This window comes from Dermacentor silvarum, chromosome 1, assembly GCF_013339745.2.
Source record: "Dermacentor silvarum isolate Dsil-2018 chromosome 1, BIME_Dsil_1.4, whole genome shotgun sequence".
NCBI lineage: Eukaryota > Metazoa > Arthropoda > Arachnida > Ixodida > Ixodidae > Dermacentor > Dermacentor silvarum.
Window position 1 is genome coordinate 172,140,867 of NC_051154.1, and position 22,318 is coordinate 172,163,184.

The window sequence follows — 22,318 nt, forward strand, 5'->3', positions numbered from 1 at the left end:
CGAACTGTTATCACTGTAGCAACTAGTCCACTTTATGTTGAAAACCTGCTTTAACTCCTTTTCTCATCCAAAAATTTATTAATAACCGAGAGTTTACTCTGACCTTCCCTGATAAGCATACAAAAGGAAAAAGAGTAAACACAAACTCACTGGATCAGAAGGGGCATCAGTTAAGGCACTGAAGAATTTGCACACAATTCCATGAGCTCGTAGGTGCATCCGAAATGCTGGAACCATGCACTTAGACGCCAGGCCAACAACACTGCAAATACAGCATATACAAAACTGAAGAAACAGACCTGAAAGCATAGCCAGTTTGCCAAGTAATTGCACTACAATGGCAGATGTGTAGGAACTTGAAATCCGTGGCAAACTGCTACAAAACCTGCATGCAATTGTCACTAAGTGCGTTCATACCTCGCGGAGTCTACAACTGCTTGAAAAAAAAAAAACTCTTTTAACTATAATCTATAACTAGAAACAACGCATCTGCTTTACCTCAGGCATCTAGCTCCTATGGGATTGCCAGGCTGCACTCCCTCCAGTAGGTAATCAATGTCATCATTGAATTCTTGGGTTTCTCCCGATTCATGGCATTGATAGGCCTTTTTCACATTGCGGACCACTGTGTACAGCTGCAGAAAGAAAAAAAAACAAGACATGACACTGTTGAGAAACATATGTGTCTGGTTGTATGCATGAGACATACAGCTAAACCTCGATGTAACAAACATATTAAATCCTCAACATAAAAAATTGTCTAACTTTTCATTACTTAATGTCCGTAGAATGCCACATATTTTTAGACTCAATACCTTATTTATTTGATTATAAGGCGGTCACGATTACAAAGAGAGGGTGAAGTTGGAGGACCAGAGAACAGATCTTATCTATGCACACTAATAACATTAAACCTTGATATAATGAAGTTGGTAAAGGCAATTTGCTTCATTATATTGAAAGTCGACCTCTTATGCAAATAAATACAGGCACTGACGGATTTTTTTAAATGGAAGGGGCCACAAAATTTTGGTAATTATGGGGCAATTCAAAAAAGCAAATTTGAATGAGAAAAGCATTCATTTATGTAAATTTGAGAGTTGGCGACGAAAGATACAGTGTTGACGATATCTTCACATCGGCAGTCAGTCGTTCTTGGTAGCGCGTCATTCGATTTAGCAGCTGCTTGTAATTCAACCATTTGACCATCTACACCTGAGGAAGTTTACATTTTTTGTCTCCATATTCCTTTACGGCGGCAGTAAAATTTCGCTATATTGAAATTGTGTATAAACACACTTCGGTAAACATACTGAGGTTCAAAATACATGATGTTCTTGGACAAGAAGTTATAAAAAGTTAAAAGGGTCCTGAACCACCACTCAGGTTTGCTAAAAAAACATACAGTAAAACCTCGATAATTCGAAAGTCGCCGGACCGCGAAAATTCTTCGAATTAAGCGGATTTTCAAATTAACCGAAATGAATAATAAAAAAAGAAAACACGCAAGAACTTGCAGCAAAAAGAAATCACCTTTATTTTCCATGTCCGAGAAAAATTACTCAATGTAATCACCGATGAGGGATTACTTGGCGCGCTGGTTCGCCGCCCCTAGTGGCATTCTCTCCAGCTGGCTCAAAAAACGTAGCATACAAATATCACCCGCACTGCACTCAACAAAGTTGCGGACGATGTTCACGGAATCGATAACTGCCGCGAAAGCGGGCGTGGTGGTGCTTCACTCCAAAAATTTGGACTTGCTGGATATTCCGGACTTCAAAAATGCACCGTCAGGGTTCCCATTGAGTTCATGCATTTTCGCATCCAATTTTTCGGACGAATTGAGACCCCAAAGTTCGATTTTGCGGACTAAATCGCTCTTTCCGAGCCGCGCTACCCAATCTTGGAGGCAGCCATGTTGGATTTTGCACTGGCTTGGATTCCAGTGGCTCGCTGTGTAGCCTCCAAGATTGGAACGCGCGCTATCAATAGAGAGCTAGCGCAATCCTCCAGTCTCGGAGGCCATGCCCGCTCTTCCTTAGCTGACAAAACGCTCCAGAGTACTGCTCTTTTTCTTTTTTCTTAGTAATGCGCTCAGCACTATCGTTGTAACCAGTTATTGTGGGATGTTTTTTTACGCTTCAAGCGGATTTTCGCCGTCGGCGTCGCCGCCCTGAGGTTCCATAGAATGTCCAAGGGCGATAAAATCATCGCCGCGCGCCCGCCGTATGTGCGAGTGACAGCGCGCGGGGGATGCGCGCTTTCATGGAGAGCGAACGCACGGCGGAGCGTAAACGCGACTTCCTCCCTCGTGCGAAAGGCCGTGGGGGTATGGGAGGGAGGGAGGGGGGGGGGGGGGCGACTTCTACTCTTCTACTTAGCGCCGGAGCGGTTTCTCGCGCGCACCGTATCTTGAAAGCGATCTCCAGATGGCTCTGACCTTTTGTATGCTCTGTGCTCTCGCCGCTCAGACTGACGCTCAGTTTCCGTTAAAGCGATAGACCGCACGAACCTTCGCTCGCTGCGGCGGCCACGCTCATTCGTGCGCGCTCACACCACGCTTGTTAATTCAGTGAGTCTTTTTTTTCTCTCTCTCAAGTTTCGGTTCCTATTTTGAACATGGCGTGTACACTGAGCAGGTGTCTCGGAGACCCATGTCTCAGTGATCGGCGCTACTTCCTGTACCTTCGCGAGAGCTAAGCGGTGCGAAGCTCGTTCCTTGGATCTCCATGGCGAACTCCGTAGGCGGATATCGCCAACGCGGTGACGTTCGTGTCGACTGTACACGGAGACGACGTCATTGCTGCGCAAATCCAAGCAAGTCGATCCCCTCCAAGCGTAGTATGAGGCAGGGCATTATTAGAGATTTTTTTTTAAGCCGCACTACTAACTTTTTTTTTTTTCGGCCGAACGAGTTTTCCGGACTATTTTTTAGTCCCCACGAGCTCGGAAAATTGTTTGGCGACTGTACGGAGCGCCCTAACCTAACCGCCGCACGTTGCTACTAGCCGGAAACTTCGAATTATCCGAATAGAGCCGCGCCGGCCATTCAAATTATCCGGTAGAATTTGCATTGAGAATGACGGGACCGCTCAAATTCTTCGAATTAACCGAATTTTCGAATTAACCGAGTTCGAATTATCGAGGTTTTACTGTAGTAATATGAAACTCTATGGCGCAAAGGGAAGCAACGATGGAGGCCCAGTCCAGCCAACGAAACTGCCCACGCCGGCCAACGCTCGCTTCAACGGCAGAAAACGAAACTTAGGGGAGCGGGCTAAGCTGGCAGCGGGCGCGCACAGAGACAGTCGAAGGTCAGGGAGTTACAAGGGAGCGCGAGGGGAGCCACAGAAGCTGCGGGGTTGCCGAGGCCAAATCCGCATCGCTGCTGCTTCCTCCCTCACCGTCTACGGTCCCCGCGCGCGCCCGTCGGCTTGTTGGCGTGCGCGGGGACTGTCGAAGGAGAGGAAGGAGGGCAGCAGCGATGCGGATTGTCGGCGCCGCCCGCTCCCTAAAGTTTCGTTTTTTGCCGTTATCGGGAAGCGAGCGTTGGCCGCGTTGGGCAGTTCGTGGCCCTAGCTCGCTATGTGCTTGCCCACCGCGATATTTCACTACTCGCACCGTTCGTACATCAGGCTATGCTGCACAAATACGTCAAAAATAAGTCCTTTTAATTCGAACAAGTTTTCCGGCCCCTTCGAGGTCGAATTATCGAGATTCGACTGTACATACTAATTTTTTGTCAACGAAGTTCCGCCACAACGAAATTTTTTGCGTGTCCCGTGAATTTCGTTGTAGCGGGACTCGACTGTAGCTACATACATGCTCAAATTAGTTTGAAAGCATGCTGTACAAATTACTTATAACCATGAAGTTCATTTATTTTACTTCTTAGCATAATTCCATACTCTAAATTTCTTTTACCAAAATGAAATTGCAAGAACTCTCACCTGACGAGCCTTGCGAGGGCACTTCACAGATGTTACAGCATCTTTCCAAGGCTGTGATGGTTGATGTACTTCTCTCGTTAAAGCACTGTCACTGAATGTATCTTCATCAAATTCCTCAGCAAGCTTGTTTCGATCTTGCACAGCCTGAAAATGATATGAACATCTCATTCGCCCCACATCAAGAAACAAACTGAATTGTAAAATAAAATTTATGCAATTTATTAAAATAATTTATATTTACAAGATTGTCTGATTACTGTGTTGCACAAAATACAGTCAATAAATTTAACTGAAATACTTTCAATTCTATGCAGTACTAAAAGTCAATGTATGTCAGCCAATACTTGCCACATCAATTTTTTTTTTATTTCTTTAAAAAATATAAAGTTTTCTTTACCAGTTATAGCAATGCTTCCTAAATTCTTCTATGCTGAACTGACGAACATTTTCAACATTTTTGTTTCAAATAGTTCAACATGTCTAAAAATTTCAGTTTTAATATGTTATTATTGAAATATCATTTGACTGATAACATGGCGAGTTGCCTAAACTACAAACCACTGCAACAAAAGAATGAGCGTCGTGCACAAGAACAGGCATTTTTAAGACATCGTAAAAGACAGTTTCTCAAAAAAAGAAGAGGGGGGGGGGGGGCAGAGTTTGAATATGAATACCGACTACAGTGGAATCTCGATGATACGAATCTCACGGGGTCACGAAAAATATTCGTATTAGCCGAAATTTGTATCATCGAAACACAATTAAAACTAGCTAAATTAAGGGGGGACGTGGGGATCAGATCGCGAAAATCGCGAGAAAAATCGATTTTTGAAAACCACGCGTTTGGGTATCTGCAACGCCTAATCTACGCTGCATCAAAGTGGTTTGGCTGAAAACGCACTGAAAGTGCCCGAAAAAGTTTAATTCGTCAGTGCGCAGGGCGAGAAAACAGCTTTAAATCGGACAAAATCACCGCAGTTCACGGAGCCATATCTCGTATTTCCCGCCACCGAGCGCCGCCATCTTGGTATCGTTCGAAAACTCAAAGTTTCGCCGTTGCACTTCTCAATTCGTCCGTTGTCGCCAACTTGTAACAAACGCACTAACACCAAAGAAGCGCGGGTCTGTGATAAGTAGTCACACGGGCCCTCTAATAAAAGCGGGCCTCCAATTGGCTGCCATGCTGAAAGGCAACTCTCCATTGGTTGCTGCTGTGGCAGGGGCAAGATGGCAACCGCAATTGTCTGCTTCGTAAACCACGCCAGCGTCTTCCCTTGACACACAGAATTCGGATTACTGAGAACTCCCAGGTTAGTGATGGATCATCGCTCGTTGGCGATCAAACTTTGGACGAAGCACGCCTTCGGAATACAGAAGCGCTCCTACGGCAAGAAAAATACGGCGTAGCGGGAGAAGCGGAGGAGCACCCGACTGAACGAGCGCAATGCAACCTTGCACTGTGGATTACGTGCCGCGCAACCCACAATCGCCCTGTGCCATCGGCACCGATAACGCAGCCGACGGAAAACGCGCCAACGGAGGCTCCCGCGCCTCAGCATACGGCCGCACGAATCAGCTGAGATCGTATCTCGGTAGACATAGCTCGCTGCGACTAGGCAAAATGGCGCAAAAAAGAACGCGGCCCGAAGCACGGCAGCCACTCCGCCCGATGGCACGCGGAAAAGGAGGAAAAGCACAAAAGCAACAAAAGCGCCACCGCTTCGAACTCTTCGCGCCCATTCGCGGCCTCCGCGCTGTCCGGCGTCGCGTCCGCGCCTCCGCACCAAAAGAGAAAGGGAGAAAGCGCGTGACTGCGCGCTGTTCTCTTTCGCGGCCGTCGGTGGGGCGGCATTTATTCGTATCAACACACACGGGTCGAAAATCGATTCGTAACAACCATTTTCTAGCACGTTGCAAAGTAATGAGGCTCAGCCGGGACCGCAGAAAAATTCGTATCATCCGGAAATTCGTATTAGTCGTGATCGTATCATCGAGGTTCCACTGTATTGGCTTGACAGTAAGCTACAACCTGCTTTCAATGATTGTGGCTAGTGAAAAGCTAAGTTCAAACACGAAGTATGTTGTAGCACAAAGAAACCGCAGTCCTTTAGGGCAGGGGTTCTCAAGCATGTTCGTTCCAGGGAACCCTGCTAAGCTCCATGAAGCGCCAAGGAACCCCCCCCCCCCCCGATTTAGCCGAATTAAAATGTCGTAATTCACCAAATGTCGAATTATCCAAGGTATCAAGAAAGCAATAAATGAATTCCTACTACTTAAACATGTTTTTATTTACTGAATGAATCAGCAAATCTTGTTTCTATTTTGCACAAGAGCAGTGCAGCACCCGCCGCGGTGGATCAGTTAGCAAAGGCGTTTCGATCGTGGCTGAGCACGAGGTCACGGGATCGAATCCCGGCCGCGGCGGCGGCATTTTGATGGAGGCGAAATGCAAAAACGTACACGGTGCCAAAACCGTGTACGTGCTTGCGTTGTAGTGCACGTTGTAGAACCGCAGGCGGTCAAAATTAATCTGGAGCCCTCCACTACGGCGTGCCTCACAGTCAGAACTGGTTTTGGCATGTAAAACCCTAGAAAGAAGAAGAGCAGTGTGGAAGCTGAAGTTCTCGTCATCTCATGACTTATTTGAGCTAGCAGCGGCGAAGGCCTCGCGACATCCTTCGCAGCGCGGCCGCGGCGCGCGTCTTCATCTGAGACACGCTTTTCACTACCGCGCGCACATCCTGATTTTTTTTTCCGATAGTAAGCTGGGCGCCAACAAATTGCCCGCCCATCGCCATGTAGCCGGTGCTCTTCATCTTCGAGAGCTTTGCACTGAGTCAAAGCAAAACTACTGGTTGCCGCAACCGCTGCAGACAAAACCGCGGCCGTTATCGACGCGATCATGGACGGCGACTTTGCAGTTCAGAAGGCCGGCGGCTGACGCATGCACCAAGTCAAAATGAAACTACCGTTTGCTGCAACAAGTGCACACGAAACCGCGGTCGCTATCGACGCGATCATAGAGGCGACTACGCAGTTGTGAAAGGCACGCAGCCGACGCGCGCACCGAGTCAAAACGAAACTACTATTTGCTGCAACGGCTGCTGCGGACGAAACTGTGCTGGTTATCGACGCGATCTCGAATACGGACTTATGAAGGCACACGGCTAGCCGCAAACGCGGTGTTACGCGCGGCGATTAACGCAATAATAAAGGCTGTGCGGGCACATATAGGCACGACGAGTTGCGGCGTTGCTGTCAGTCAAGTACGATTGCCGCTGAGGACCATACCGATGAGGACTGTGTCGCTTCGTTTTTGGACGCTAGCGCCGTTTTAACTCTTTTGCGGTGCGCATTTTTGGTGCTCCGCGCATTAATTTTTTTATTCCTCCGAAGTATACGTCAGTGCGTACGCTATCGGCACCTACCTTATCTACAAATTGGAGAACTGCGCACAGTGGTAAGTTACGGCCTCCGAGATTCAAGTGCGAAAGCTTAGGTGCGCTGCCCATGGCTGCCCGTTTTCGGAGATTGGGTGGCTACAAGCTGCTTGCGGATTTATTGCGCGGTTCGCGCGTTGTGGTTACGCACTGTGATCTGCGTTTTGAGACTCGGGCATAGGTAACTGAGGTTCTGTGGATCAAGCGCACTTCGTATTCGCCGTTTTAGCCACTCGGCGAGCGCGGGACCACGGAAAATTTATCAGTGGCTCGCGGAACCCCGAGCAGGGGCCTGCGGAACCCCCGGGTTCTGCGGAACCCACTTTGAGAACCCATGCTTTAGGGTGTAGTAATCAAGGACAAGTGTTCTGCTATACCTGGCCATAAATTTGGGCAGGCAGTTCAGTTGTTGCTGCCTCAAATTGCATAAAATGATCTCACGACCATGTATGGTTTTAACTTTGCTCTTGTTCTGCATCTAGGGAAAGTGCCTCTTCCAAAAGCTTCAATGTAAAAAATGGAAATTATCAAAGTTTTCAAAAACGACTGGTGTGTGCTGCGGTCAGCTTGACTGAAGCACTGGCTGTAGTGCCTATTGTCACACAACAGCAACTGGTATACAACCAACCTTTGTCCACCCACAGCTGAACATCTACTGCAATGATGGAACAGCTACTTGATCTTTTGGCACCGGTCTTGGCACCGGCAGAAAACTGATTTGGCACAGTGGAAAGCACTTTTGCCGCAGTGTTCAACGTACATCTATACTGCAGATATGGTCTACTTGCTAAATTTTTAATAGAATGGCTTTCCCTGTGCATATGTCGTGGTATAAAGTCACTTCTACCTTTTTGATTTGCAAAAGGCACTGCGCATTTCACGCACTTCAAGCAAGCGAAACAAAATAAATAATACAGATCATAGAATTAAGACATGTCAACATGCCAAGACCTAGGACATGCATGATTAAATGGAAGTTAGAGTGAAGACGTCCACAGGTTTCTTTACTGCTAACGTGCACAACATCTCCTGCACAACTGTGCAGTAGAACATGTGAATCCTGTTTAAGTTGTAGTCGCAGAATCTGCTCTTATGATTATGCAGGCTAATGAGCAAATTATGTGTCAGTGGTTGAATAAGCGTATTATGAGATATTTCTAAACCATCACTGACTGTCAACAACTATGCCAAAATGACATCCGACCAGACATTATCCAAAGCTTCCTTTTGATCCGACATCTTTCTTGAGCTCCATACCATGCTGGTATGACGAATAACAAACTTCAGCACAAAAAGCACAAGCAAAAAGAGATCATTGCAAACTCCACTTCAGAGAAATGCAACAAAAGCACAAAACAGTGTATGGAGGACTGACGGCATTAGCTATGTCCATGGCTATGGCTGCTCCGTCAACTTCCAGAATGATAATGCAGTGTGCTGTAATTTTACCAGCAAGGCAAAATCAACGGAATGAGGCTTTCGTTCTTATGCTTCCTTTGGTACAGACTCGGCTCAATTTTCCGCTATAATGCCATTTTGGAGCAGGACGGTGCAAAAGATCCCTCTTGACACAATTTGGTGCAATTGGTGCAGCTGTTTCATCACTGCTACTGGAACCGTCATTGCAATTAACATTAAAATGCCATGAACAATATTTTGTTCCGGCTGTGCAATGCCTGAAAACTCTAAATACTGTTGCATGCCCATGTGTTCACCAAGCACGCTATGAGCTATTAGGGTCTGCTACCAATAGCCTTTCTGTGATGCGATATAGTAGGTAACGACAATTAGAGACACTGAGGGGTTTGATTTTTGTTAATTATGGCCATATAAAGCCAACAGGCAATGAAGCCAAGGAAACCATAAGGGTAATTAGCTGTGGTTTAAACTGAAATGCAGAAAGTAATGAGGAGCATGTAAAATAAAGTGGACAAAGAATCGCCAGCAGTAGCTGAATCCACAACCTCCTCATTATGGGTGTGTTGCACTACCAATTGTGCGACGGGCAATGACCAGCAATACGTCCACTACCTAGAGTATTTATGTGTACTAGAGCCCTGGGAGGGTTAGCCAGCGAGGTATTTATGTGTGCTAGATCTAACTCTGGGACTGTTAGCTAGTTCCCAGGGCTAGATCCCAGGGCTAGATCTAGTAGATATAAACCTAGCATAGTAAATGGATTGATGGCTGTTGCCATAGAAAAATCGGTATTGCAACGCACGCATAATGCAGGGATTGTGGGTTCCGCTCCCACCGGTGACAAGCTATCTTTTCGTCCGCTTTCATTTTCCCTTTGCCTCATTATTTTCTACAATATAGCAGACAGCAACATGGTTTAAACTTTTAAAGGCATCGTTCAATTTTTTGCTTTGCAAGTTGGGAAGATAAATCTGCAGCAACCTTTTGCAAGACGAAACCCAAAGTTTGCGTACTGTACAGTGATTACAATAGCTGCAGCACCTGGTACAGTTAAACCTGGATATAACGAAATTGACAAACTTCCGAAAAACTTCGTTATAAAGAGGATTTCGTTATATGCAGGTTCGGCACGAAAATTCTAAAAAGAAACGCTTACCGTATTTACTCGATTCTAACGCGCCCTCAATTGTAACACGTACCCGTTTTCCGTTTTCGTCGAAGCACTCATTCTTGGAATGTCACATCAGGTACCGGCTGCGTGGACGCGTGTCGTTTCGCACAAGCGCGAGGCATCGGAAACGAAGAGTGAGCGTCACGATGGCGTCGTAGCGTCGTATAGTGTTACAGTAGAACCCCGCTGTTACGTTCCCGGGGGCTCCGTTTTCCCAGCTGTTACGTCGTTTTCGGCCGGTCCCGGCACAGCTCCCATACAGCCCAATGCATTGGTAGCCCCTCTGTTGCGTCGCAACTGTGGGACCATTCCCGCATCATACGTTGCGAACTGCCACTCCGCGCCGGCCCGAGCGCCATTGTGACTTTTCAGGTCTCTTGGCTTGGTGGCTTGACGATGGCATTGGCCGCCCAAAGTGCCGGGGGCGACAACTATGACGTATTTTCGGTTTCCGCCAGCAAAAGTATGGCCCTTGAGATCCGTATTTGCTATATAAAGATGGTGTCCATGACGCGTTGTGGCCCTAAAATTGGTTTTGGCTCATAGATATTCCGTATATAAGGTACGGCCACGCTAGCGGAAAAAACGCGCGCGTCATGCAGTGAGCGGCAAGTTGCCGCGCGTTAGTGCGTTGCCGCGAGGCCACCGTGGCACGCGCGTCTCGCCGCGCGGCAGCGCGATAAGATCTCCCGCGCTCTCCGAACCGGCGAGCAACACCGCGAGCGCTCGTTGTTTCATGCTAGAGACGACGATCGTCGATTGAAAACCCGGCGCGGCCCGGCGGCGTTCCGGTTGTGATGGCTCCGTGACGTCACCCTCGTCGCTCTTGATTGGTTCTTCATCTCGCGGCACGCGGCATTTGCCGCAGAACCCATTTCGCGCGGAACGCCGCAAGACCCCCGATTCCTGTCGCTCTTGCCGCGCGCGGCATGACGCGTTGCCGCGCGTTTTTGCTGCGTGTTTTTGCCGCTAGCGTGGCCGTACCCTAAAGTCCAAGGACGATAACGCAGTCGCCGCGCGCCGTATGTTGTATGTGCGAGTGAAAACGTGCGAGGGGAGCCGACGACCGCGTCTAAATCTCGCGCGCGCACGAAAAGCAGGGAGGAAGCGCGCCTTCCGTTGCGCTCGAGGCACCCGCGAGGGAGCGAGGGGGTAGGGATAGCGGGGCGGCGTGGTACTGTACCTGCATCAACTGCGTACTGCGCAGCGGCGCGCGAGCGGGCCTTATCTTGAAAGCGATCTGCGTTGGGGCAGAATCTAGCAGTGTAGGTGCGTTGGTGGCTCGTAGCTTTCTGCGTGCTGTGTGTTCTCGGCGCTCTGTTTGCGTTGAAGCGATAGGCAACAGCACGAAGGTCACTTCGCTCGCTTCTCCAGCGGCGCTTCCACACGCCGCCAGCGTTTGACAGCGCGTGTCCGCGCTCATCGTGTGTTATGTGTCACAGCGTGTCGGCAACATCAGCTGGAAAAGGAGAGAGTGCCGGCTTGCCGGGCTAGGCCAGCTGCAGCAAGCGGCAGGATCAGATTTGAATGAAGAGCGGGGGAAAGGTCACGCCCGCGGCGGCAAGATCGCCGGGTCGAGGGATGCGGGCTGCCTCGCACACACACGCACGCACACGTGCGCTCGCTTCGCATTCCATCGCGGCTGAGAAGGTGCTTCCGGTTGCTGCTCACGCAAACATGACAAAATTTGGGGCGAAATCTCTAGGTTGTCGGAGGGGGAAATTCGTTATATCGAGGGGGTCTCCCGCTGCCACTTCGTTACGTAGAGGTCTCAAATACATGTGCTTCTATGGAGTAACGGCGGGGAATAGAAAAACTTCGTTATATCCAGGAATTCGTTATATGGAGGTTCGTTATAAGCAGGTTTAACTGTATTTTCACCCTGGTTGTGAAGTTGGCACCATATCATTAAGCAAGCTGAAACAGGTTTGACACTATTACCATTAGTAAAACATCTCTTCTATTCTAAAGTCAGTGCAGTGGTGGCTACATTTAGATGTTGTTCAGTGTCGTATCTGTCCCGTGACAGCTTCAGGCCTCGAATGTCATGAAGGATGCTCCTCTAGATCCTTAATTACAGCATGTGGCAAAAATTACACATTGAATCCATTTAATTCAATGAAAGGCAAAATGCCACAGACAGGATTCCTTACCTCTGTCAATTCAAGGTCTTCCTCAGCATCTGGAGTCTGCCAGTGTCGCAGTTTGTAGACCGCTTTTGGCTACACAAGAAAATATGTGTTTTTTGAGAAACCTCAATGGTATACACCATAAGCAAATAAAATTGAAATTTAACTACTTCTACATTAAAACCACTAAGTGTCAGTAAAGTGTATTTTGCAACTCATGACTGATTTCATGTCAGAAAAATTAGAAGGTTGCCCTTCACAACTCCTTTACATAGATAGAAGAATTCCTTCCCAGCTCCTTTACGTACATACAAGAATCCAATCTACCACAATCGAAGTGCTAATGCCATTCCAAGAGAACACACAACATCATTGCTATGGCCCTAGGAATTTTATGTCTACAGCTAACACTCATAACAGAAAAAAAAAATAATAATAATGTAATGAAATAAAATATTGTAAAAAAATGTGATTCTTTAGTGGCTCTTGACATTGTACGGAGGCTCAATTACAGATACACACATCACAAAAGAAAGGTAACAAAGTGGGACGAGTAGGTACCACTATGTTTATTCTATAACATTTTCATAAAATATATATTAGAGGTACACACGTGTAGCTGCATAAAAAAGGTTAGCAACCTTTCTAACAAAGTGCCTGTCCCCTTTGTTCATTTCTACTGTTTCATGGTGTGTGTGCGTGCATGCGAGTGCACACGCGTGATTGCGCTTGCTTACAATGCACCGATTAAGCCTTTAGAAAGTCCTTTTAAATTTTATTCCAGTGTTCACATTCACGACAGAAATGTGCACCAGATATAAAAGATAGTTATGCAGATACGCACCATGTAATTTGGTGTAAAATTAAATCTGACACTTTTATCTCGCAAAATATTACATTTTTTGTTACATGGAAGGTGTCACAGATTTGATCCTATTTACCACCAAATGAACGACAAGACATTTCTGGCACCAGTGGACACAGCACATGCCTTGCGCTCGTGACCAGAACATAGTACGTCATATACTGGAAGCACAACAGTGTACAAATAATATGTCATTTGACAAAAAGTGCATGTGCAGGTAGCTTTAATCTGAATTTACCTAGATCAAAAACAACTGCACAGCAAAACACAGAGTGAGAATGCTATCACTGCACTACTTGCATAGCATAGCATCATTGCCTGCTACATATGAAACAGAGTATACCTCACGCTCAATTCTGTTGCTCAGGTATGCTCAATAACTTCATATTCTATGTACTTAACTGGATCAATGAGAAGTTAAGCTGCTCATATTTTTCCAAGTATAAAAAAATTACTGTGCACAGTGGCACCAACCCATCTCTGTAGCTGGCCCCCAACTTAGGAAATTCTTCACAATGCCTGCAAGGCTTGCTAACTTGTTCTGGCTACTAAAGGCAAGATTTAGATATAATAGTATGTCAGTGTAAACACCCCCCATCCCCTTTCCTGCTTTCAATTTCACATTCCTACACCTAGTAACACTGTGGGAAAACCAGACAAAAAGAAAAAAGAAAAGGGCCTATGCGGTGCTTGTCTGCATCCTTTTTCCTTGTCGTTTGTACCATTCTCCATGCAGTGAATTGTAATAACTGGGCAATTTTAGTTGGGTTCATTTGGCTCACAGCCAAAGGCAAAAACTATGGATCGCGTTAGTGTCATGAGTCACCAGCAAAGCACGATGCCTTTAGACCGGCATCGTCGACTTCACATTATCACGTGCTTTGCTACTGACTCATGACAGCTAGTCGCATCCCCACTTCACTTTGTCTATGTTTTTGCACTGAACAAGATGTACGAGATCTGTCCCAAAAGTTGACGCAGTGAGTCAGCAAAATTGTGGGAGAGGGTGAACTGGCTCTGCTCTCTCTCTCCACTCGATAGAAACCAGTTAACTGCTAGTAGAGTCGATCGTACTGCTGTATGACAAGGCAGAATTAAATGCATGTGCTTTTTGTACAACCCATTTTTAGTCTTAGTCCAAATGGAGATTGACGAACAGACGGAACAAAGGATCAAGATCAAATTTCTTGCAAAATTGGGCAAGAATGGTACAGAAACGGAAATAACGCCATAAAGAATGGAAAGAATGCCCTAAAGGAAAGAACTGTGTGAAAGGGGGTCCAGCATTTTCGGAAAGGCCATGAAGACACCTAAGGACAATGCAAGATCAGGACGCCCCTCCACCTCATGCAAAGGTTGAAACATCAATCATGTGCATTCTCTTGTGCTCAGTGACCGCCAAATGACTGTTGGAATGATATCAGAAGCACTTGGGTTTGAGAAAGTCATCCGTGCACCGTATTTTGACTGAAAATTTGGATATCAAGAAGGTTTGTGCCAAGATGGTGCCACAACTGCTGACTCCTGAGCAAAAGCTGGGACGAAAAGAATGTTGCATTGATAGGTTTGGGTGCAGTTCCACTCTGGCCCGTCTGATCAGTAGCGTGACCCTCTGGCCCATTCCATCCCCGACGCAACATACCTCTGATCCAGATTGGTTTCAGGGAATGTGCTCCCCAGTGGGTGACCCTCATTTTTACGGGGCACAAGAACTTAGGCCTTTTCCCTTGGTGGCCACTTTGGCTCCCATTTCCGACAATGCTCGACGCAAGTTTTTAACTGCTCTCAGCTGTCTACGTCTTTTGGACTAAGAAGAGTTTGGACTAAGGAAAGTTACGTAAACGTCTGTGCAACAACACTCGCGGATGCAACCATCGAAAGGCTTCAGACAACAGCGTTGAATTCTTGCAAAGGGTCGACACCAGCAACAAAACTCAGATTTATGAATACGACCTTGAGCTGAAGTCAAAGAGCAAGGAAAAGGAGATGATTCTACCTTGTTCATAGCATTCTGTGTTTCAAATGCATCACTCGGATTCTCATAGTGATGAAATGTTGCATAGCCAGCTACCATACCTATATTCTGATGCAAGGGGCAAACCTAAAAATTTAGATGGAAGTACTTAAGAAAAAAAAAAAAACTTTGTAGAAAATTGTCTGTGCATGGGCCATACCCCATTTTCCTCATTCCTAAATGTGCACCTTGTCATTTGCAAACATGATGTTTTGGTGTGATGTATAGAGCCATATCGCATGGTATATCGAGCTTCTCTTCAGTTATCACATGGTATATCGAGCTTCTCTTCAGTTTGTTTGTTCACGGCGGCCGCATTTCGATAGGGGCGAAATGCAAAAACACCCGTGTACTTAGATTTAGGTGCACATTAAAGAACCCCAGGTAGTCGAAATTTCCGGAGTCCCCCACAAGATGAGCAAAGGCCATAAATGCGTGGAAGAAGAAAGCAGAAATAAAAGTAATGATCGCGTTTTCTGACTGCCATGGAATTGTGCACCCCGAATTTTTACCTGTCAATGTAGCTTTCTATGTGAAGGTCCTGAAATGTCCGAGATTGTGGGGGCCGTGTGTGACCAAATTTGTCAAAAGAGGGACGCTGGACTCGGCACCACAACGCTCCTCTCCACTCTGAATTGATATCGCGCAAATTTTGCCAGGCAAAATTCACGCACGCAAATTCCATCACTGTGCTCGAACACCGTCACTACTCACTAGATTTAGCACCCTGTAACTTTGTTTCCCAAATGCAAATTGATATTCCGAGGGTGGCATTTTGGGGATGTGACGACAGTTCAAAAGGAAACGACATCACTGCTAAATCGCTTAACAGAAGAGGACTTCCAAGTGTACTTCCAGCAATGGAAGAGGTGGAACCAGTGTATTGTGTCTAATGGGAAGTCATTTGAAGGTGACCACATTGATGTATCTGAAAGTTTGGGAAACCCGCCATGGTGGCATAGTGACTTTGCCATAGTGCTGCTAAGTCTTGCTGCACAATGCGCACATGCAAAGAAAAGTGCACAGTGATAGGAACTGCCTACTGATAGCAGTGTGCACAGCACATTGCACAAACATGTGCACACCTGGGAAAGCACGATATAACAAGTCACAGGGTACTGAGATACGAATTTTGTAAAGACAAACACTAAATGACAAGCTTTCCTCTAACAGACAATGAACTGTAGACGCAACAAACAAACTAAAAAAAAAATTATGGGGTTTTACGTGCCAAAACCACGATCTGATTATGAGGCACGCCGTAGTGGGGGACTCCGGAAATTTCGACCACCTGGGGTTCTTTAACGTGCACCTAAATCTAAGTACATGGGTGTTTTCGCATTTCACCCCTATCGAAATGCGGCCACCGTGAACAAACAAACTGAAGAGAAGCTTGATATACCATGCGATATGGCTCTATACATCACACCAAAACATCATGTTTGCAAATGACAAGGTGCACATTTAGGAATTAGGAAAAGGGGGTATGGCCCATGCACAGACAATTTTCTACTAAGTTTTTTTTTTTTTCTCTTAAGTACTTCCATCTAAATTTTTAGGTTTGGCCCTTGCATCAGAATATAGGTATGGTAGCTGGCTATGCAACATTTCATCACTATGAGAATCCGAGTGATGCATTTGAAACACAGAATGCTATGAACAAGGTAGAATCATGCTTTTCATCCTTATGTGTGAAGGTATAAGTCTCCTGTTTGTAGAGAGCCATTAATCCTTTAAGGATGAGTGCTGCCTACAGGCAACCTCGTAGAGTTTCAGTTGCGAGTGCAGAGTTTTCGATTAAATGTCTTCGGCCAACATCGACCGATAGGCAGCACATGTAATTTGTTGGATTAGAGCAGGAACAGAGGACAAGGAATATAAAGTTTGGCACACGACTCCCCTTCTTTTGAAAGCATGGTTAGAGCAGGGCACTATTTTATAGCGATGCCTTTTGCGATGCTAACGCCTTTGGCACTATTGACAAAAACTACAGAATATTAGTTCTTTAACTATCCGTTCTCAACATTCCAAAACATGCTGACACACTCTATGCATATTACAAGTGTCTCATGTGCACACAACTAGTAATTTTCAGTGTCATATGGGCCATTGTGCTTTCTAATACAGCCTTAACATCAACACATATCTTATACATATTTAAATAAATGATGACACTGTACTGCAGGCTGGTAACAGCATACAGTACAATGTTCAGGCCTTATGCAGCTACAGAATGTCATGGGTGCACTTCTTTAAGCTTGACTGCTCACCTTCTTCGGGCTTTGGAATATCTTTTTGCTCTTGAATATGCATCTAGAAGATGATGCTTTCGGTTCAAGGGGTTTTTCTGCATCCTCTTGTGAACTAGATGCGAAGTTCTGCGATGCAGGTTCTGACTCCTGCGAATCTGTGATTGAGCCTTGGGAGGTTCCATCAGTTGTCATATAGAGCAGCTCAGAGTCCTGAGAACTGGCAAGCTGGGAGTTTGAGGTCACTGCAAGAGTATCTTGCACGGTCAATGCTGGTTCCTCATCCATTTTCGTGTCCATGTGCGACGAGTTAGAAGCGAGCGTTTCACTAGTGCTAGCCCCCTCTCTAGAAAAAGGTGTCTCACCAGAGCTTGCCACCTCGTTAACATCTGTCACACAGGTCACACCTACGTTTGTACTAGGCACCACCAGCACCAAACCAGATACCAGGGCATCACTAACAGCTACTGTCGCTGCAGTTCTTTTGACAGGTATCACTGTGCCTGGTGTCTCCACTGGAGCACCCAGGTTTCTCTTTCGAGTGTATGTCCGTATGGCTGGTGGAGCATGGAATGAGCTCTGGTCATTACCATCACAGGGCTCACTGCCTTTTACAGACTCATCAGCGAAAAAAGTAGAAGGCATTGGTAATCCTTGCGCAGCAGGCAGTGGAGCAGCTATCTGAGGAGCAGCCGCCAGAGAAGCAGACATCTGAGACGCAGCAGTTGAAGGTAATGAGGCTGAAGGAGCCACAGTCAAAGTAGCAGCCACCACAGGAGCCACAGTCAATGGAGCAGCTGTTGGATGAGCTGCAGTTGAAGGTCCAGATGACATGGAAGAAGAAAGTGGATGATCCCTTGAAAGTGCAGCTGCACGACTGCTCTTTTCCAGCTTTACACACCGGAAGTCCACATTATCATCAGGACCCCAGCTTATGCCCACTTTAGACACAGGTTCGTACTTGTCCTTAGACTTGCTAGCAACAGAATTGGAACTTGACGTTCGCAGTCTGTCAAATTGTGCCACTGCACGCGCTGATGTTTGAGATGCCAATGTTGATGATGTACAAGTGGTGTTGCGGCTCTTGAAGAATTTCTTGGGCTTTGGAGGCAGCGGATGGCTGCTTGTCTGTGCAGGGTCCTGAGCCGAGCCATGCAAACGTGAGCCCGCACTTTTGCTGCTGCGGGACATTTCATCATGGTCAATGTCGAAACTGAACGGATCATCATCTACTGAAGGGTTGGGAGCCTTTGCATCAGATGACACTGGTCCATCATTTACCCCATCAGGCTGGCCATTAGACTGTAAAAATCCAAATACATTTGCATAAGTTAGTCAATGTACTTTCCTCACCTATCAAAGTGAAACCTAAAATTAAGAATAAAATTTCAGAAATGAAAATTATATTTCACACTCATGTTCCACGGGAAAACAATCATATTTTACTTATATTCCACAGCAACCATAAGTACATCAGTTCCTGAGTTATATGCTATTACTAACTTTCATCTAACACAACATGCACAATTAAAAAATCCATGACACCCCTAGCAACAACCTACAAGTGAGAGGCAAATAGCACCTTCAACCAGACAAGTCAGTGTGAGAGCCATACTAAAGCTCTATATGCTGTTCACAGCGGTAGCAAAAAAGCATTAAACATATGCAAGGCTTATGAAAGTCAACAAAACTGTGCTGCTACACTAATATTTCACAGCTGGCTGCTGGGACCCAGACATGTGCATACAACTATCTTGCAGGCATGTTTGTTTGTCGGCTGCCACCAGACCTACTTCCACTGCCAAGGACCGGTCTGAGGAAGCACTTTGCAAGCTGCCAAGTCATTAGCTAGTATTCAACGTAGGAGGAAGAGAGAACGCTTACCTGACTACAAAGTTTACGAGAAACCAAACAATCTTTCTAGCAGCTCATGCAGTGGTGCCATGTACAGTCATGAACAATTATAATACGAACAAGCTAGAAGTAGCTGAAGTGCGTTGTTTTGTTTTTGATTTCATCAATATGTGTAATATCATCATGATTACGGCTTCTACGCTCATTGTGGGGCTTATATCATCTTTGGCAGCCGTATACATAGCGGTACGAAATCACGCTCTCGAGCTAATACTTGCGAAAGGCGTTCTACTTTGTAATTTCTTGTTTTCATTTGTCCATGACTGTACATATATTGGGCAAATAGAACCCATCCATCAGAAGCCAGTGAACAAACATATGAAGTAAACAGCCCACACAGCACATGCATGCTGTAAGGTGTTTTGACAAGGTGTGCAATACAAAATGGAATCATAAGCAAGCATTGATTTCACACTGAACATTTTCTAGGATGCACCCAAAGAGGTATCAAAATGCAGTTAGCATAACAGCATAATTATGCAACTGCATAATTGCCCATTAGTGCCACTGAGAAGCAACCAGAAGGGGTAAGCAAATGTGGAGTAAATGAAAATCAAATTGACAGTAAGTCACCCCCCACCCCCAATTGCTTTTTTTTTAGTTCTCAGAAGGAATAAGCAGATAATCAACAGGCTCACACTGGTTCTATGAGGCATGGGCCAGTATAATGTAAGGATTCCTTTCGCTCAATTCTATTGCTTTCTTAGCATCCACCGTTCACAGCACTAATTCTAGTGATAACATGGGGAGAGCGCCGCTCGGACCACTGACAAAGAGCGAAAAGGAATAGCACTGTGGACTAGAATCATTACATTATACCAGCCATGGTTTCCTGCTAGCAGGCCCTTGGCCACAGACAGTAAGAATACATATCAGAACAGGACAAAGGGCACCGATGGGCCACCACCGGAAACTTGTCAAAAGAATAATGATGTTTTGCAGAGGAAAAGGAATGGTCTCTCAAGACCTACCTGAGCTGCTTTACGAAGGGATGTGAATGAAGTCATGCCCCACCGGTGCACAGCTGCAACTGACATTTTGGCTGAACTGGTCTTGCTGTCTCCTTTATCCAGAATAATCTGATCCAAAGGAGGAGCCAAGCGGCAGTCATGCTTGCGGCCATAAGTCTTTGCTCCAAACTTTGACATGATGCAGACCTACCAAAGCAAAATCACATGAATTAGGTCTCAAGCATGCATTTCTGTCCTCAATATTACTAGAAACAAACACGAAGTTTCACAGTGAATAGAATGGATCAGTTTAACTTTCAGGGAACCCACCCATAACTTGTGAGGCAAAATGCAGGACTGAACATGACAGGAAGCCAGAAAGTCTGATAAATGACATTTTCTTCATGCTCGATGCTATCACATATTTATTAAGGCATGTGCAACCTCTGCAGCAGGATCACAGAATAAGTGCTGAATCTCCTTTCAAGCAAACCAAATTTACAAAACTGTTTTTTTTTTTTGTGCGTGCGTGTGTGTGAAGCAGTAATGCACAGTTATAAGTGAAGCAAAATGTTGCTGAATAAAGCTGCATTATAATACAGTCCGACTAGCACCATTTATAACACTAGAAACATGCTACTAATACACAGTAAAGCCTCGTTATTACGTAGTTGGCGGGGAATGTGGATCAGGTACACACTAAGCGGTGTACTAATTAACCAACAATGGCAGATGAGCGGCTATAGACTTACTGGCTAGAAAAGGTCTAAGTCTTCATTTTCACTCAAACACACAAGCAGACAAGTTTTATTTGCAAACACGCAGCAAAAAATCTGTGCTTTTCACTAGCCGCCGTGGCAGCCTTGCCAGACGACATCCTCAAACTCAGAAGGCTGTGAGCCAGTTTCTCCATCAGGCCCAACTTTTCTGTGAACGCCCTCACGATGGTCAAGGCATGCACCGCGTCAAATACAGAAGCGCCAGAAGCTATTGGAGCAGGAAACATATCATGGCCCCCATGTTGTGACAGTCGTCACTATAGGTGACGACTGCAGTCCGTGAAAGGTCCGCGCACTGCAGTTTCCCTATTTATGGACGGCACACACGACATATCACCAATTTCGCGCCAAAAAAATTTATACTATGCATGCGGTAAGCGACCTGCGGCTTAAGCGGTCAGCCAATACATGAAGTTCAATGGCGGTTAGGTGGAGGATTCATCGCCACTATATTTAAACCCGAATTACTTATTAAGCAGGTACATATTAACGAGGTTTTACTGTATAACATGAAATAATATTGCTGCATTATTCAGTCCAAATGCTACTGTCTATACTGAAGTTACATTGCCAAAGTGTTGCAACACACATTTCACTTCACAGCCACTGCATCCAACAGCTTACTAGAAAAGAGCATGGTGGTGACTATTCACTAAATTAGTCACAACAGAAGGACATGCTCTGTTAATGATTTGTCTCATGCACAGTTATATGAATAAACAGGAGTTTTTTAAGATGAGCATTCTTGTAAGATCTTTTTTTACCAGGCTGTCCATTTAAGTTACAATGGTGCAGCGAAATAATTATTGCTATGCAGCACCACCAGACCAACATATTATTAAAAAATTATGACGTTTAAATCCTGGAACTGCAGAGTGGGTTACGAGAAAAAATGTGGTGGAGGGTTCCGGATCAATTTTGACTACCCAGGGTTATTTTTAATGTGCACCCAAACCACGGTACACGAGCGTTCTTTTGCATTCTGCCCCATCAGATTGAGACTGCTGTCACCAGGAATCAAAGCTGTGACCTTGTGCTCAGCAGCACATCGCCATAGCATACCTGCCAAGTTCGAAGAAACTAAATACAGGAGACCTTCCTACGCGGAGGGGGGGGGGGTCTGTTGGTTATACCTCCCCTCCCCCCCCAACGTCTATATTTTCAAGTACTGACAGGAGAACTTCCTTAGAATTTTATTTACAGATATACAAATGACCACATGAACATCAATGTCTCACTTTTGCAAGCATTTCGTTGTTGCTAATATTGTCTTCAAATATTCTTTCAAAATTCATTAAATTCTCAGGTCTTACGTCCCACAACCACCATCTGATAATGAGGCACGCCGTAGTGAGGACCTAGACACAGGCGAATCTTCAAGGAACAAAAGTCCCTAAGTGTATCTTCTTTATTTTTTTCGCACATCGCAATTAGAGAG

At 45.7% G+C, this 22,318-nt stretch overlaps 1 protein-coding gene across 3 annotated transcripts in view; it reads right to left on the reverse strand.

Moving 5' to 3' along the window:
• The window catches only part of LOC119436394 (wings apart-like protein homolog), a 134,048-nt gene that overhangs the window by 106,174 nt on the left and 5,556 nt on the right, over window positions 1-22,318 (reverse strand). For all 3 annotated transcript variants that reach the window (XR_007464048.1, XM_037703233.2, XM_049657467.1), the window contains exons 2-7: window positions 20,123-20,308; window positions 17,259-18,539; window positions 12,134-12,202; window positions 3,951-4,094; window positions 499-635; window positions 151-262 (exon numbers count right to left, since the gene is read on the reverse strand). Coding sequence is in view for 2 of the 3 variants with exons in the window: in XM_037703233.2 (XP_037559161.1) it covers window positions 151-262; window positions 499-635; window positions 3,951-4,094; window positions 12,134-12,202; window positions 17,259-18,539; window positions 20,123-20,299 (1,920 nt within the window). In the remaining variant the exon portion in view is untranslated. The remainder of the gene's footprint in view (window positions 1-150; window positions 263-498; window positions 636-3,950; window positions 4,095-12,133; window positions 12,203-17,258; window positions 18,540-20,122; window positions 20,309-22,318) is intronic.